Below are 14,216 nucleotides of genomic sequence, written 5' to 3' on the forward strand. Positions count from 1 at the left end.
AAATAAATAAATAAATAAATAAATAAATAAATAAATAAATAAATAAATAAGTAAGTAAGTAAGTAAGTAAATAAATAAATAAAATAAAGAAACATACAAACTAAAATCAAAACAAGCAAGCAAGCAAACAAACAAAACATAGCAGCAGGCAGAAGGCCCAGTGGCTGAGATAGGGCGCTTAAAAATTCATTTCTTAAACCAAACACTCAAAGCATAGAGAAAAACATCTGCAAGAAAAAAATGTCTTTTAATCGTTAATCGTTATGAGTACCCTAAGTGACAAATTTCCTCCAGCAATGCTATATCACATAAATCTTCCAAAACAGTGCCACAAAATGGGGCTCAAGTATTTAAATACCTGAGACTGTGGTAGTCACTTCCCACTCAAGTCACCAAACATATAGATGGAATTTGTTTAATATATTTGAATTTTCATAAAAAAGCTACTGAATTTCGAAGAGCCACGAGATTATAAATGGGTGTTATGTATTTTTTTAATTCTTCATTAATTACACTCTATTCACTTTGCATCCTCCCTTCAGTTCCCTTCCTCCTCCCGTCCCAATTCCTCCCCTCCTCCACCTCTGCATTCATGCCCCTCCCAAGTCCACTGATAAGGGAGGTCTTCTTTTCCTTCCTTCAGATCCTAGTCAATTAGGTCTCATCAGGTGTGGCTGCATTGTCTTCTTCTGTAGCCTGGTAATGCTGCTTCCACCTCAGGGGAAGGTAATTAAAGAGCAGGCCAATCAGTTCATGTCAGAGACAGTCCCTGTTCCTATTACAATGGAACCCACTTGGATACTGAACTGCCATGGGCTACATCTGTGCAGAGGTCTTAGGTTATCTCCATGCATGGTCCTTGGTTGGAGTATCAGTCTCAGGAAAGACCCCCCGTGCTCAGATTTTTTGGTTTTGTTGGTCTCCTTGTGGAGTTGCTGTCCTCTCCAGATCTTACTGTTTCCCACTTCTTTCATAATATTCCCTGCACGGTGCCCAAAGTTTGCCCATAAGTCTCAGCATCTGCTTTGATAGTCTGCAGGGCAGAGCCTTTCAGAGGTCCTCCGTGTCAGGTTCCTGACTTTTTCCCTCTTTTCTCCTTCTGATGTCCATCCTCTTTGCCTTTCTGGATAGGAATTGATCTTTTTAGCAAGAGTCCTCCTTCTTGATTAGTTTCTTTAGGAATATTACTCAGCAATAAAAAACAAGAAAATCATGAAATTTGCAGGTAAATGGTGGGATCTGGAAAAGATCATCCTGAGTGAGCTATCCCAGAAGCAGAAAGATGCACATGGTATATACTCACTCATATAGACATATAATATAGGGAGTTATATTTTAATAGATAAATTTGTTATCCTTTATTGTTTCTGTTGGATTGTTAAAATTTTCATATTTAGCTAAGAAAAAAAATCATGAGATTATTTGTTTGAATTTATCAAACAATAATAATCGGTAGTAAGTAGAAGAAAAAGCTCAAGTTGCACAATCTTCAAAATTTAGATACAAAACATGGGATCATTCTCATTCACATTTACTCTTCCATCACTAATGATTTTTTATTCAATATCTTGACCATAGTTTCAAAAAGCTCATGCAATACATATCTTTTAAAAAATTTTTATAGTAAAATTTACATTCTACCGAAAATTAATATATAAGCATTATTTAAGCAAATCAGTTATGTTTCAAAATAATTTTCTTAAAAGTAGTAAAGAAATTAAATGACAAGGTCTAAGAAGCGTAGTTTGATAAGGTAGAAAGTAAAAGGATGATCTTTCCTAGTTCCATCCATTTGCCTGAAAATTACATGATTTCTTTGCTTTTAATAATTGAGTAGCATTCCATTGTGTGGATGTGCCACAATTCCTGTATCCATTCTTCTGTTGAGAGATATGTAGGTATTTTCCAGATTCTGGATATTATAAATAAAAGTGTTATGAACATGGTTTAGCAAATGTCCTTCTTGAATGTTTTAGCATCTTTTGAGTACATTTCCAGGAGTTGTATAGCTGGATAATGAGGTAGCATTATTCCCAATTTTCTGAGAAAGCATCAGTTTAATTTCCAAAGTGGTTTTACAAGTTTACATTCCCACCAAATATGAAGGAGGGTTAACCTTCCTCAACATTTGCTCCAGCATATGTTGTAACTTGGGTTTTTGATCTTGGCCATTCTGATGGCTGTAAGGTGAAATCTCAAGATTGATTTTATTTGCATTTCCCTGATGACTAGGGATGTTGAACATTTATTTAAGTGTTACGCCCCCGTTTGATATTCCTTTGTTGATAATTCTCTGCTTAATTCTGTACCCCATTTTTAAATTTAATTTTATTTATATATTTATTTATTTTTAATTTATTCACTTTGTATCTCCACTGTATCTCCCTACCTCATTTCCACCAAGTCCGACCCACCCTTCCTCTTCTCCCCCAATGCCCTTCCTTATTCTCCTGACATGTTATGGTCTCCTCCCCTTCTATCTGACATTAGCTTATTAGGTCTCATCAAGGATGGCTACATCATCATTCTATGTGCCCTGGCAAGGCTGTACCACCTGGGGGGAACTGATCACAGAGCCAGCCACTGAGTTCTGTCAGAGACAGACCCTGTACCCTTTAGTAGGAACCCACTTGGAAACTGAGCAGCCAAAGGCTTTCCTTTGAACGGGGGTCTAGTTCCTCTCTAGACATGGTCCTTGGTTGGAGTATCAGTCTCTGCAGGGCCTCCTAGGCCCAAGTATTTTGCCACTAATGTTCTCCTTGTGGAGTTCCTGTCCTCTCCAGGTATTTCTATCTCCCTCTTCCAGAAGGATTCTGGCAATTTGCCTAAAGTTTGGCTAGGAGTCTCAGTATCTCATTCAATACCATGGTGGGTAGAGTCTTTGAGAAGTCCTCTGTGGAAGGCTCCTGTCCTGATCCTTGTCCTCTCCAACTTCCGATTTCTATCCCATATGCCATTCTGAATGAGGATTAAGTATCTTCCCTAGCTGCTTCCATATTGTTTAGCTTCTTTAGGGCTATAGATTTTGGTACATTTTTCTAGCTGCTATGGTTAATATCCACTTATAAGTGAGTATAAATCATATGTTTTTCTGCTTCTGGGTTAACTCACTCAGAAAGATCTTTTCTAGTTCCCACCATTTGCCTGCAAATTTCATGATTTCCTTGTTTTCAATTGCTGTGTAGTATTCCATTGTGTAAATGTACCACACTTTCTGTATCCATTCTTCCATTGAGGGGCAACTAGATTGTTTCCAGATTCTGGCTATTGGGAATAGGGGTGTTATGAGCATGGTTGAGCAAATGTCCTTACTGAATGGTGGGGCAAATTTTGCTATATGCCTAAGAGTGATATAGCTGGATCTTAAGATAGCACCATTTTTCATTTTCTGAGGATTCTCCAGATTGATTTCCAAAGTGGTAGGTAAAGGTTACATTCCTACTAGCAATGGAGTAGGGTTCCTCTTTCTCCACATCCTCTCCAGAATGCATCATCCCTTGAGTTTATTTATTTATTTATTTATTTATTTATTTATTTTCTTTTATATTATGTGCATTGGTGTGAGGGAGTCAGACTACTTGGAACTGGAGTTACACAGAGTTATGAGTTGCCATGTGGGTGCTGGGAGTTGAACCTGGGTCCTTTGGAAGAACAAACAATGCTCTTAACCACTGAGCCATCTCTCCAGACCCGAGCTTTTTTTTAATATAACCATTCTGAAAGGTGTGATGTGGAATCTCAGTGTTGTTTTGATTTGCATTTCCCTGATGACTAAGAACACTGAAAATTTCTTTAACTGTTTCTCTTCCATTTGAAATTCTTCTATTGAGAATTCTCTCTTTAGCTCTGTACCCATTATTTAATTGGATTACTTGATTTGTTGCTTTTTAATTTCTTCAGTTTTTATATATTGTGGATGTTAGTCCTCTCTTATATATAGGGTTGTTAAAATCCTTTCCCAGTCTGTAGACTGTCATTTTGTTCTGATGACGGTGTCCTTTGCTTTACAGAAGCTTTTCGGTTTCATGAGGTCTCATTTATTGATTGTTGATTTTAGAGCCTGTGCTGTTGGTGTTGTGTTAAGAAAGTTTTCTCCTGTGCCAATGAGTTAAAAGCATTTCCCCAATTTTTCTTCTAACAGATTTAGTATGTTTGCTTTCATGTTGAGGTCTTTGATCCACTTTGACTTTAGTTTTGTGCATTGTGATAAATATGGCTTTGTCTGAATTTTTCTACATGTTGACATCCAGTTAAACCCAGACCATTTGCTGAATATTCTATCTTTTTTCCATTGTATGGTTTTTGTCTCCTTTGACAAAAATTATGTTTCTATGGGTGTGTGTTTATTTCTGGGTCTTTGATTGTACTTTGTTGATCTTAGTCTGTTTCTATGCCAGTGCCATTCCAATTTTATTCCTGTTGCTCTATAGTACAGCTTTATTATATAAGGGATATGTATACCTCCAGAAGGTCTTTTATCGTACAGGATTATTTTAGCTATTCTGTTTTTTGTTTGTTTGTTTGTTTGTTTTTCCATATGAAATTGAGAATTGTTCTTTCAAGGTCTGTAAAGAATTGTATTTTGATGGGAATTGCATTGAATCTATAGACTGCTTTTGGCAGAATGGCCATTTTCACTATGTTAATCCTACCGATCCATGAGCATGGGAGTTTTTTCCATTTTCTGATATCTTCTTCAATTTGTTCCTTCAGAGACTTATTTTTTTTTCATATAAACCTTTCACTTGATTGGTTACAGTCACACCAAGGTACTTTATGTTACTTGTGGTGATTGTGAAGGGTATAATTTCCTTAATTTCTTTCTCAGACCATTTCTCTTTTGTATACAGGAGGGCTTTAGATTTTTTTTTTTTTTGAGTTAACTTTGCATCCAACCTCTTTGCTGAAGGTATTTATCAGGTGAAGGAGTTCTTGGTAGAATTTTTTGTGGTCACTCATGTATCATATGATATCATCTCAGATTAGTGATACTTTGACTTTTTCCAGGAAGCCCTCCTCCATTTCTAGTGGGAATGTAACCTTATGCAACCACTTTGGAAATCAATCTGATGCATTCTCAGAAATTTGGGAATAATGTCAAGATCCAGATTAACAACTCCTGGGCATATGCTCAAAACATGTCCCACCATTCAATAAGGACATTTGCTCAACTGTGTTCAGAGCAGCTTTTTATGTAATAACTAGAATCTGGAAACCACCCAGCTATCCCTCAATGGAGGAATGGATAAAGAATATATAGTACATTTACATGATGGAATATTACTCAGCAATTAAAAACAAGGAAATCATGAAATTTACAGGCAAATAGTGGAAACTAGAATAGATCATCTTGAGGGAAGTAACCCAGAAGTATAAGACACATATGGTATATACTCTCTTACAAGTGGATATTAGCCATATAATGTAAGATAAACATACTAAAATCCATAGTCCTAAAGAATCTAAACAATATGGAAGAGAGTAGGAAAGACACTTAATCTTGATTCAGAAGGGCAAACAGGATATACATCAGAAGTATGAGAAGACAGGGAACAGGACAGGAGTCTTCCAAAGGAGACCTCTAAAAAACTCTGCCCACCAGAGTATTGAAGGAGATACTTAGACTCATAGTTAAATTTTGGGCAGAGTGCAGAAAACCTTATGGAAGAAGAGGAAGATTGAAAGACCTGGAATTAGCAGGAGCTCTACAAGGACACTAACATAGCACAAAATCCTGGCCAGAGTGGGGTACTTGCAGCTACTGATACTCCAACCAAGACCATGCATGGAGAGGACCTAAAACTCCTATTTAGAGGAAATCCCACTGGCTTCTCAGTTTGCAAGTGGGTTCCCTAGTAAGAGATCAGGTGTTGTCTCTGGCATGAACTCAGTGGCTGGCTCTTTGATCACGTCCTTCTTGGGGGTGCAGACTTGGCAGGCCATGAAGGAAGATGATGCAGCCAACCTCGATGACACCTTATAAGTTAGATTCAGTCAGAAGGTGAGTAGGTTCTCCCCTATGAGTAGACTAGGGAAAATGAATAGGGTGAGAAATGGGAGGTAGGTCTGATTAGGATAAGAAGAGAGATGGGGCTACAAAGTGAATAAATCAAAATAATAAATGAATGAATGAATGAATGAATAAATAAATAAATAAATAAATAAATAGATAAATAAATAAATAAATAAATAAATGGAAAGCAAACAAGCAAACAACCCAGCTATAGGTGTAGGAACTGATTGTCTCAGAAATTAATGATAGTAAAGATTCTTAGCTAATGTTTTTGTTTGTTTCTGACATATTTTACACGTCTCTGTCTGAATTCTTAGAGCTTGTGGCACTCTATTTGTAATTTGTGGCACCATTTGTTACCTCGCAGGCAGAAACATAACAATAAGTGTAACCATTTGGATATTTGGGTATCCTCTCTGCTAGTCTAAAATCTGTAAAGTCTCCTTGTCTGTACTCTATGAATAATCAAATGCTGTGTTAAAGATTAAGTTATTTCAGCTGCCTGACCTCTCCAAAAATAATAGAATGTTTTTCGCTAAATCTGTTATTTTAAATAAGGAAGGCTCCCCTGCCTCAAATGTTTTCCACCAGACATTTGGTTACAATAATGAGAAAAGTAGCTAACCCAACTAGCTTAATTTAGATCACTAGTCTTCATGAAGTTTAACTGCCATATTCCAAAGAATGAGTGACAAACATTCTATTAAGGAATATGGTATCCCAGTAGAAATCTCCTTATATTTTTCACCTCTATCATGGCTAGATTACTTATATATTTTGACATTTTTATATTTGGCCAGATTGGAATGAACCTTCAAAATAAGATATAATCAGGTATACATACTACATCCAAACAAATTCTCTATTGAAAATTATTCATCTTAATTTTGTATTGAGAAATGATTTCTTTTTTGATAATTTTATGATGATTTAAAACATTCTTGTCAATTTTGAGGAGTATGTGCTATTCATGATAATTCAGGAATACTTCTAAATTACACGGTCTTGGAATAAGAATCTTCTTTTGCAATATCTTGAAGAGCATGTGGGGCTAATAGTGTTGTCTTTCCAACAGAAAATACAATCAGATTTGACAAGTCATGCCATCAGTTTAGAGGAAATGATGAAACATATCGAGGGAAAGGATGCCGCCCAAAGAGTTCTTTCACAAATTGATATCGCACAGGTATATTTTATTTTATCAGCCATGGAGTTTGTTTTATATACTGGACAACTTTGCTATCATCAAATTGAAAACTATACTATGATGTCTATCAATAAATCACTTAAAAAGAACGTATGTATAATTTAAAGATAAGTTAACATATGACTTCTTAGTATCATATTTAAAAAATACTAAATTTTCCCAACTACATGTATTTTTTTGTGTGTGTGTGTTAGAAAATGACAAACAATTTTCCATTTATTTTCTTTTATTTTTTATTCAGAAAAACAAAAATTAACAAAATTATGACTGGTTCATCTGTTAAAAGTAATTGATATTTTCTTACATTTTGGTTATAGAAAAAATTGCAAGATGTCTCCATGAAATTTCGTATATTCCAAAAACCAGCCAATTTTGAACAGCGTTTAGAAGCAAGTAAGATGATTTTAGATGAAGTAAAGATGCACTTGCCTGCACTGGAAATAAGGAGTGTTGAACAGGAAGTAGTCCAGTCACAACTAAGTCATTGTGTGGTATGTATTCCTAGTGGCAAGTATTCAGATATGTTTTCATTTTGCTGTATTAGAAGAATTTGATTATATTTTGTAACAAAATGTTTTTCATACAACCATAATATTTATAGTAAGTATTTTCAAGATTAATAAAAAATAACTATGTATTAAGGTACAGAATTTTTTATGGAAATAGTAGTCATATGATGATATTTTCAGAGCATGTTTTTGAGCCAATAATTTTGTTTATGTCTACACAAAATAAAAAAAATCCTTTTTACTTAATTATTTATTGGGACATATTATAAAGAAATGAAGAAGGGAAATATGCTAATCTAGAGACAGCAACCGAAGCAGTAGTTTTAATAATAATAACCACTACAGAAATAATGCTTCTCAGTAAGTTTAAATGAGGTATAGTACTCATCTTTATTCTCAGGGTTACGTATTACCTGAGAGAAGTTAAAGACAAACAACTGTGAAGGGCATAGCAGATTGTCCTCTAGCTACTCCAAAAATAGCACTGCTGAATATACATTGAAATGTCACCAGACCACATGACAATAAACAGAGAAGAAAAGATACAACTGATTCACAGCATACATTTATATCTTTTTTGATAATTCATACTATCATATGTCATTACTCTTTAAAATCTGTCAGTCAGATGACATCTTTGATAATATAAATATTATTTTAGTGCTCTGAGGTTTAGGTTTTTGTTTTTCATCTACTTGATACTATGACTAAAAGTAAGATGATTTTACACATGTATCAGTTGCATGTTTACATGGATAAAGTCTTCTTATTTATCAAGTGCATTCAGATAAATGTGTGTTTTTAATGTAAATGAAATTATTTAATTGATAATATCATTAATCATTTGGATTCACTTTAGTGGAATAAAAGTATTAAGCAGTTTCGCTATCCAAAATAGTATTTTATGGTCAGTGATTTTCTGATAATAGACAAAAAAGCATAGACATACATGGGGTCCTATCTTAAAAATTTTCAAAGAGGAGCCTGCTTTATAAAATAAAACAATATCGTTATCTTCACGTTAATGAACTCAAATTGACCATACCTTTGTCTGCACAAAGAAAACAAAACACAGCCTTAGCCTTGTCTGGAACTAGTTCTAGTTCAAATGTCAAAATCAATGGAAATACTTTTTCTGAATGGATATCTTTCACATATTTTATATTCTCTATTTTTAATATCTTTTATGATGATGTATACTATTCCCATATTCTTGTCTTCAAGAGTTTTAGTTGTATTGCTTTTATTTGTTTGTTTGCTATTTATGTTGATGAGGATGGAGTTATTTGATGCTGTGTCACTATATAGACTAGTTGGCCTTGAACTCATTAATATTCCTGCCTCCATCTCCCAGGTATTGCAATTAAAAGCAAGTGCCACTACTCCTTGATAGAACTTTTCTCCTCCCTAAAACAAAAGATCTCTTTAACATTAACCCAAAGAGAAGGGATCTTTTCCTTCCTTGGTTATAATTATTTTCTTTCATGATTAAAAACAGTGAGTTCATCATTAAATGTACTGTAAGTTAAATCTCATCAAGTTTAATTAAGGAATCATTTAAAAGTATAAGTGGATTCAAATTTGCATAGCTGTATCCTAGCATAAAAATGAATGATTTCAGTGTTTCCAAAATGCAGATTTTTCTATGCACTCTGAGATACAAATTAAGTAAAAATTGAAAAGCCTTAAAATGAACCATAGTTACTGATAAAGAAATATTAACATCAGTCATAAGATGGATTCATATCAAAGTACATTTGCATGTTACCATAACTACCAAGATAATTTTTAATTATTTTTTATTTTTTATATTAATTACAGCTTATTCACTTTGTCTCTCAGCTCTAGCCCCTTCCTTCATTCTCTCCCAATCCTTCGCTCCTTACCTCATTTCCTCCCATGCCCCTCTCCAAGTCCACTCATAGGGAAGATCCTCCTCCCCTTCCATCTGACTCTAATCTATCAGGTCTCATCAGTATTGAGTGCATTGTCCTCCTCTCTGGCCTGGCAAGGCTGCAACCCCTCGGGGAGAGGTCAAAGAGCCCACCCCTGAGTTCATGTCAGAGACAGTCCCTGTTCCCCTTACTAGGGTAAACACTTGGATACTGAGTTGCCATGGGCTACTAGGTTATATCCATATATGGTTCTTGGTTGGAGTGTCAGTCTCAGAAAAGACACCCTTGCCCAGATATTTTGGCGAGTGGAGGGACAGCTGAAGCCAGAACATTGACATTGAGTCTCTGAATAAAAAAGATAAATTTAATGTATGCTTTTACACATTTATTTTAATCTAAAAAGATGAAATAAGAAATATCTGTTTTAAATCCAAGGACAAACCACCTACTAGTGAGGTTTCCCTTAGTTAGAATTAACTTATTATTTTTATTAAAGATGGAACAATTTAATGGAAAACTATATTAGTAATTATATGTGTACATATATATGCAATTGAAAATGATTCATGCATGTATAAGTACCACGTCATATATTTTCCATAAAATAAGTACAAAACAAATTGTAACATCAAAGTGGCATTGACACTTTAAAGATAATTACACCTGCCTTTCAGAGTTACAATAAGCCCATAAGTTACAAAGCCCATGAGACTTTGTTATGTTAAACTATCTACTTAAAAGAATATGTACTTGCCTTAAGTTGTGAGACATATGCATAAATAATGTTTCTATTTTTTATATTCTGATCAGTATCAATAAAATATATTTGTATATTTTGATACAAATATTTTAGTTTGATTGATTTCTTTCCATGTGATATTATATACTGGAAAACAGTGATCTAGATATTTAGATGTTATATCCTACTTAAATGTGAGTACCATGAAAACAACAGAATATAATTTTTTTTTTTTACTTTTTCATCGCTGATATGATAGTAATGCAAATATTATCATATATATGGTCCATTTAATTTATAAGGTTATAGATTTATAATCATTAATATTGAGGTTAACTCAACAAAAAATAAAAATCATATGACAACAATCATAAAATGCACTCCATTTGCATTATAAACACAAAAGTGAAATTTTAGGTGAAATATATTCTATTTTTATTAATAGTATATAATGCTCTATAGTTTTTATAGTATTTATGTTTGTTTTATGTCTTAACATAGAATTTGTATAAAAGCCTGAGTGAAGTGAAATCTGAAGTAGAAATGGTAATTAAAACTGGACGTCAAATTGTACAGAAAAAGCAGACAGAAAATCCCAAAGAGCTTGATGAAAGAGTAACAGCTTTGAAATTACATTATAACGAGTTGGGTGCAAAGGTGAGTGCCTACTTAGACCAAGCTCACAGTTTATATTTACTTTATGCTGTTAAATCACATTCAAGGAAAAAATACACAATACAAGAAATTCTTATTATGAGTCTGTCTTGTTTGAATCTTAACAAATAAAACTCATACTAAGATACTATTAGTCCTTGCTTCTTTATATAAGCCAAAAAGAATTTAAAGCTTAAGACATATTTATTGGTAAATCAAATACTTATGAAAGTTTTTTTTCTTGTTCTCAAATCCTTTCTGTTAAATGTAAATAATGTATTTACTATGACTGTAAGAATTGTAAGTATTTTACATTCAGTTACAGTATGAGTGATTCATTACACTTAAAATTAACTTAGTAGAATAGAGTTAGCACAGTTTGAAATCAAGACAATAACTGTATATTTATTCTAATTATTTTACTAATATTTTCTCTAATATTTATACATGTATACATGTGTATGGGTTAACACTGGGTTCCTATTTTTCCCCTTAAATTTCTTCCTAATCCATTTTTATTTTAATTCTTAAAATTTATTTATTTTTTATTAGTTACAATTTATTTACTTTGGAGCCCAGCAGTATGCCCATCCTTTATCCCCTCCCAATCCCACCCTTTCTCCCTCATCTCCTCCTGTGCCCCTCTCCCAGCCCACTGATAGGTGAGGCCCTCCTCCCCTTCCATCTGACCCTAGCTTATCAGGTCTCATCAGGACTGGCTGAAGGTTCCGCCCCCGCATGGGCTGCATCTGTACAGGGGTTCTAGGTTATCTCCATGAATGGTCCTTGGTTGGAGTATCAGTTTCAGAAAAAGATCATTTGCCCAGATATTTTGGTTCTGTTGCTCTTCTAGTGGAGCTCCTGTCCTCTCCAGGTTTTTCTATTTCCCCCTTCTTTCATAAGATTCCCTGCACTCTGTCCAAAGTTTGGCTATGAGTCTCAGCATCTGCTTTGATACATTGCTGGGTAGAGTCTTTCAGAGGCCCTCTGTGATAGGTTCCTGTCCTGTTCCCTGTTTTTTCCCTTTTCGGATATCCATCCTGTTTGCTTTCGTGAGTGAGGATTGATCATTTTACCCAGGATATTAGCTTCTTTAGGTGTACAGATTTTAATATGTTTATCCTATATTATATGTCTAATATCCACTTACAAGTTAGTATATATCATGTGTGTCTTTCTGCTTCTTCAATACCTCACTCAGGATAATCTTTTCTAGTTCCCACCATTTATTTGACTGCAAATTTCATGATTTCCTTGTTTTTAATGTCTGAGTAGTACTTCACTGTGTAAATGCACTTCAATTTGTACTCACAAATTATCCCAAAATTTCAGTGTATCTATGTTAGTAAATATTAAGCTGTTGTGAATAAAGCATACAGATTTTTTAAATTGCATTTTACTACAAAAAATAAAAAATAAATCTAATACACTTAATGTATAAGTCTTCTCAATGATTTAATTAACATAATATTTCCTCATACAGCAACAAAAACAAAAAGAGAAAAGAACAATAACATGATATTAAAATTTTTGTATGCTTTATTCACAACAGCTTAATACTTACTAGCATACATACACTGAAATTTTGTGATGATGAATGAGTATGTTTTATTTGATTTTTGACACGGTCTTTTGGAGCACAAGCTTGTCTTGAGTTCAAAAGGCAGCTGAGGCTGACTGAACTCCTGATCCTTTTGCTTCCACCATCAAAGTGCTGGGATTACAATAGCATTCCAATATGGCTGTCTGATATGTACCTATAGTGATAAAGAAAAAAAAATGTATCTAAGAAAAGGGACACTCTGACCTTGGTCTTTTCTTTTTCTTTTTTTTTAATTAAATTTTTATTTTTTTTATATTAGTTACAGTTTATTTACTTTTTATCACAGCAGTAGTCCGCTCCTTCATACCCCCTGCCAAACCCACCCTCCCTCCTTTATCTCCTCCCTGCATCTCTCTAAATCCCCTGATGGGGGAGGTCCTTCTCCCACTACATATGAACCCAGCTTATCAGGTCTCTTCAAGACTGCATGCAATGTCTTCCACTGTGGCCTAGCAAGGCAACTCCACCCTTGGGGTAGGGTGGTTAAAGAGCCAGCCGTTGAGTTCATGTCAGAGACAGTACACATTCGCCAAACTTGGGAACCCACTTGGACACTGAGCTGCCATGGGCTACATCTGAGTAGGGTCTCTAGGTTATATTCATGCATGGTCCTTAGAGAAACAGTCTCAGAAAGAAACCCTGTGCCCACATATATTTGATCTTGTGGAGCTCCTGTCTTCTCCAGGTCATACTAACTGACCCCTTTTTCATATGACTCCATGTACTCTGACGAAGGTTTTGTTATGAGTCTTAGCATCTGCTTTAATACACTGCAAGGTAGTCTTTCAGGGGACCTCTGTGGTAGGCTCCTGTCCTGTTACTTGTTTTCTCCTACTTCCAATGTCCATCCCATTTGTCTTTCTAAGTGAAGATTGATCATGTTACCACAGGTCCTCTTTCCTGTTTATCTTCTTTAGGTGTACTGATTTTAGTATGTTTATCCTATCTTATGGGACTAGTATCCACTTATAAGTGAAGATATACCATGTGTGTCTTTCTGCTTCTGGGATACCTCACTCAGGATGATCTTTTCTAGTTCCCACCAATTGCCAACAAATGTCATGATTTCCTTGTTTTTAATTGCTGAGTAGTATTCCATTGTGTAAAAGTACCACAATTTCTGTATCCACTCCTTTGATGAGGGACATCTGGGGTTCTGGCTATTACAATCAATAAATTGGACCTCATGAAACTGAAAAGCTTCTGTAAGGAAAAGACACCGTAGTCAGAACAAAATGACAACCTACAGACTGGGAAAGGATCTTCACCAACCCTATGTCTGACAGAGGGTTGATATCCAGAATATATAATGAACTAAAGAGGTTAAAAAGCAACAAATCAAGCCATTCAATTAAAAATGTGGTATGGAGCTAAACAGAGAATTCTCTGTAGAAAAATATAGAATGGCAGAGAAACACTTAAAGAAATGCTCAAAGTCCTTAGCCATCAGGAAGATGTAAATTAAAAGAACACTGATATTTCACCTTACACCCATTAGAAGGGCTAAGATAAAAAACTCAAGTGACAACACATACACATACACATACACACACACACACACACACACACACACACACACACACACACACACACACA

The 14,216-nt window shown here is 34.7% G+C and overlaps 1 protein-coding gene across 1 annotated transcript in view; it reads left to right on the forward strand.

The window, feature by feature from the left end:
- Positions 1–14,216, forward strand: part of Dmd (dystrophin) — a 1,523,318-nt gene that overhangs the window by 4,676 nt on the left and 1,504,426 nt on the right. Inside the window, exons 3-5 of the mRNA XM_055607916.1 lie at positions 7,089–7,199; positions 7,538–7,711; positions 10,865–11,020. Of these exons, the coding sequence (XP_055463891.1) occupies positions 7,089–7,199; positions 7,538–7,711; positions 10,865–11,020 (441 nt within the window). The remainder of the gene's footprint in view (positions 1–7,088; positions 7,200–7,537; positions 7,712–10,864; positions 11,021–14,216) is intronic.

This window comes from Psammomys obesus, unplaced genomic scaffold (genome assembly GCF_907164565.1).
Source record: "Psammomys obesus unplaced genomic scaffold, mPsaObe1.curated_primary_1811, whole genome shotgun sequence".
NCBI classification, from domain to species: Eukaryota; Metazoa; Chordata; class Mammalia; order Rodentia; family Muridae; genus Psammomys; species Psammomys obesus.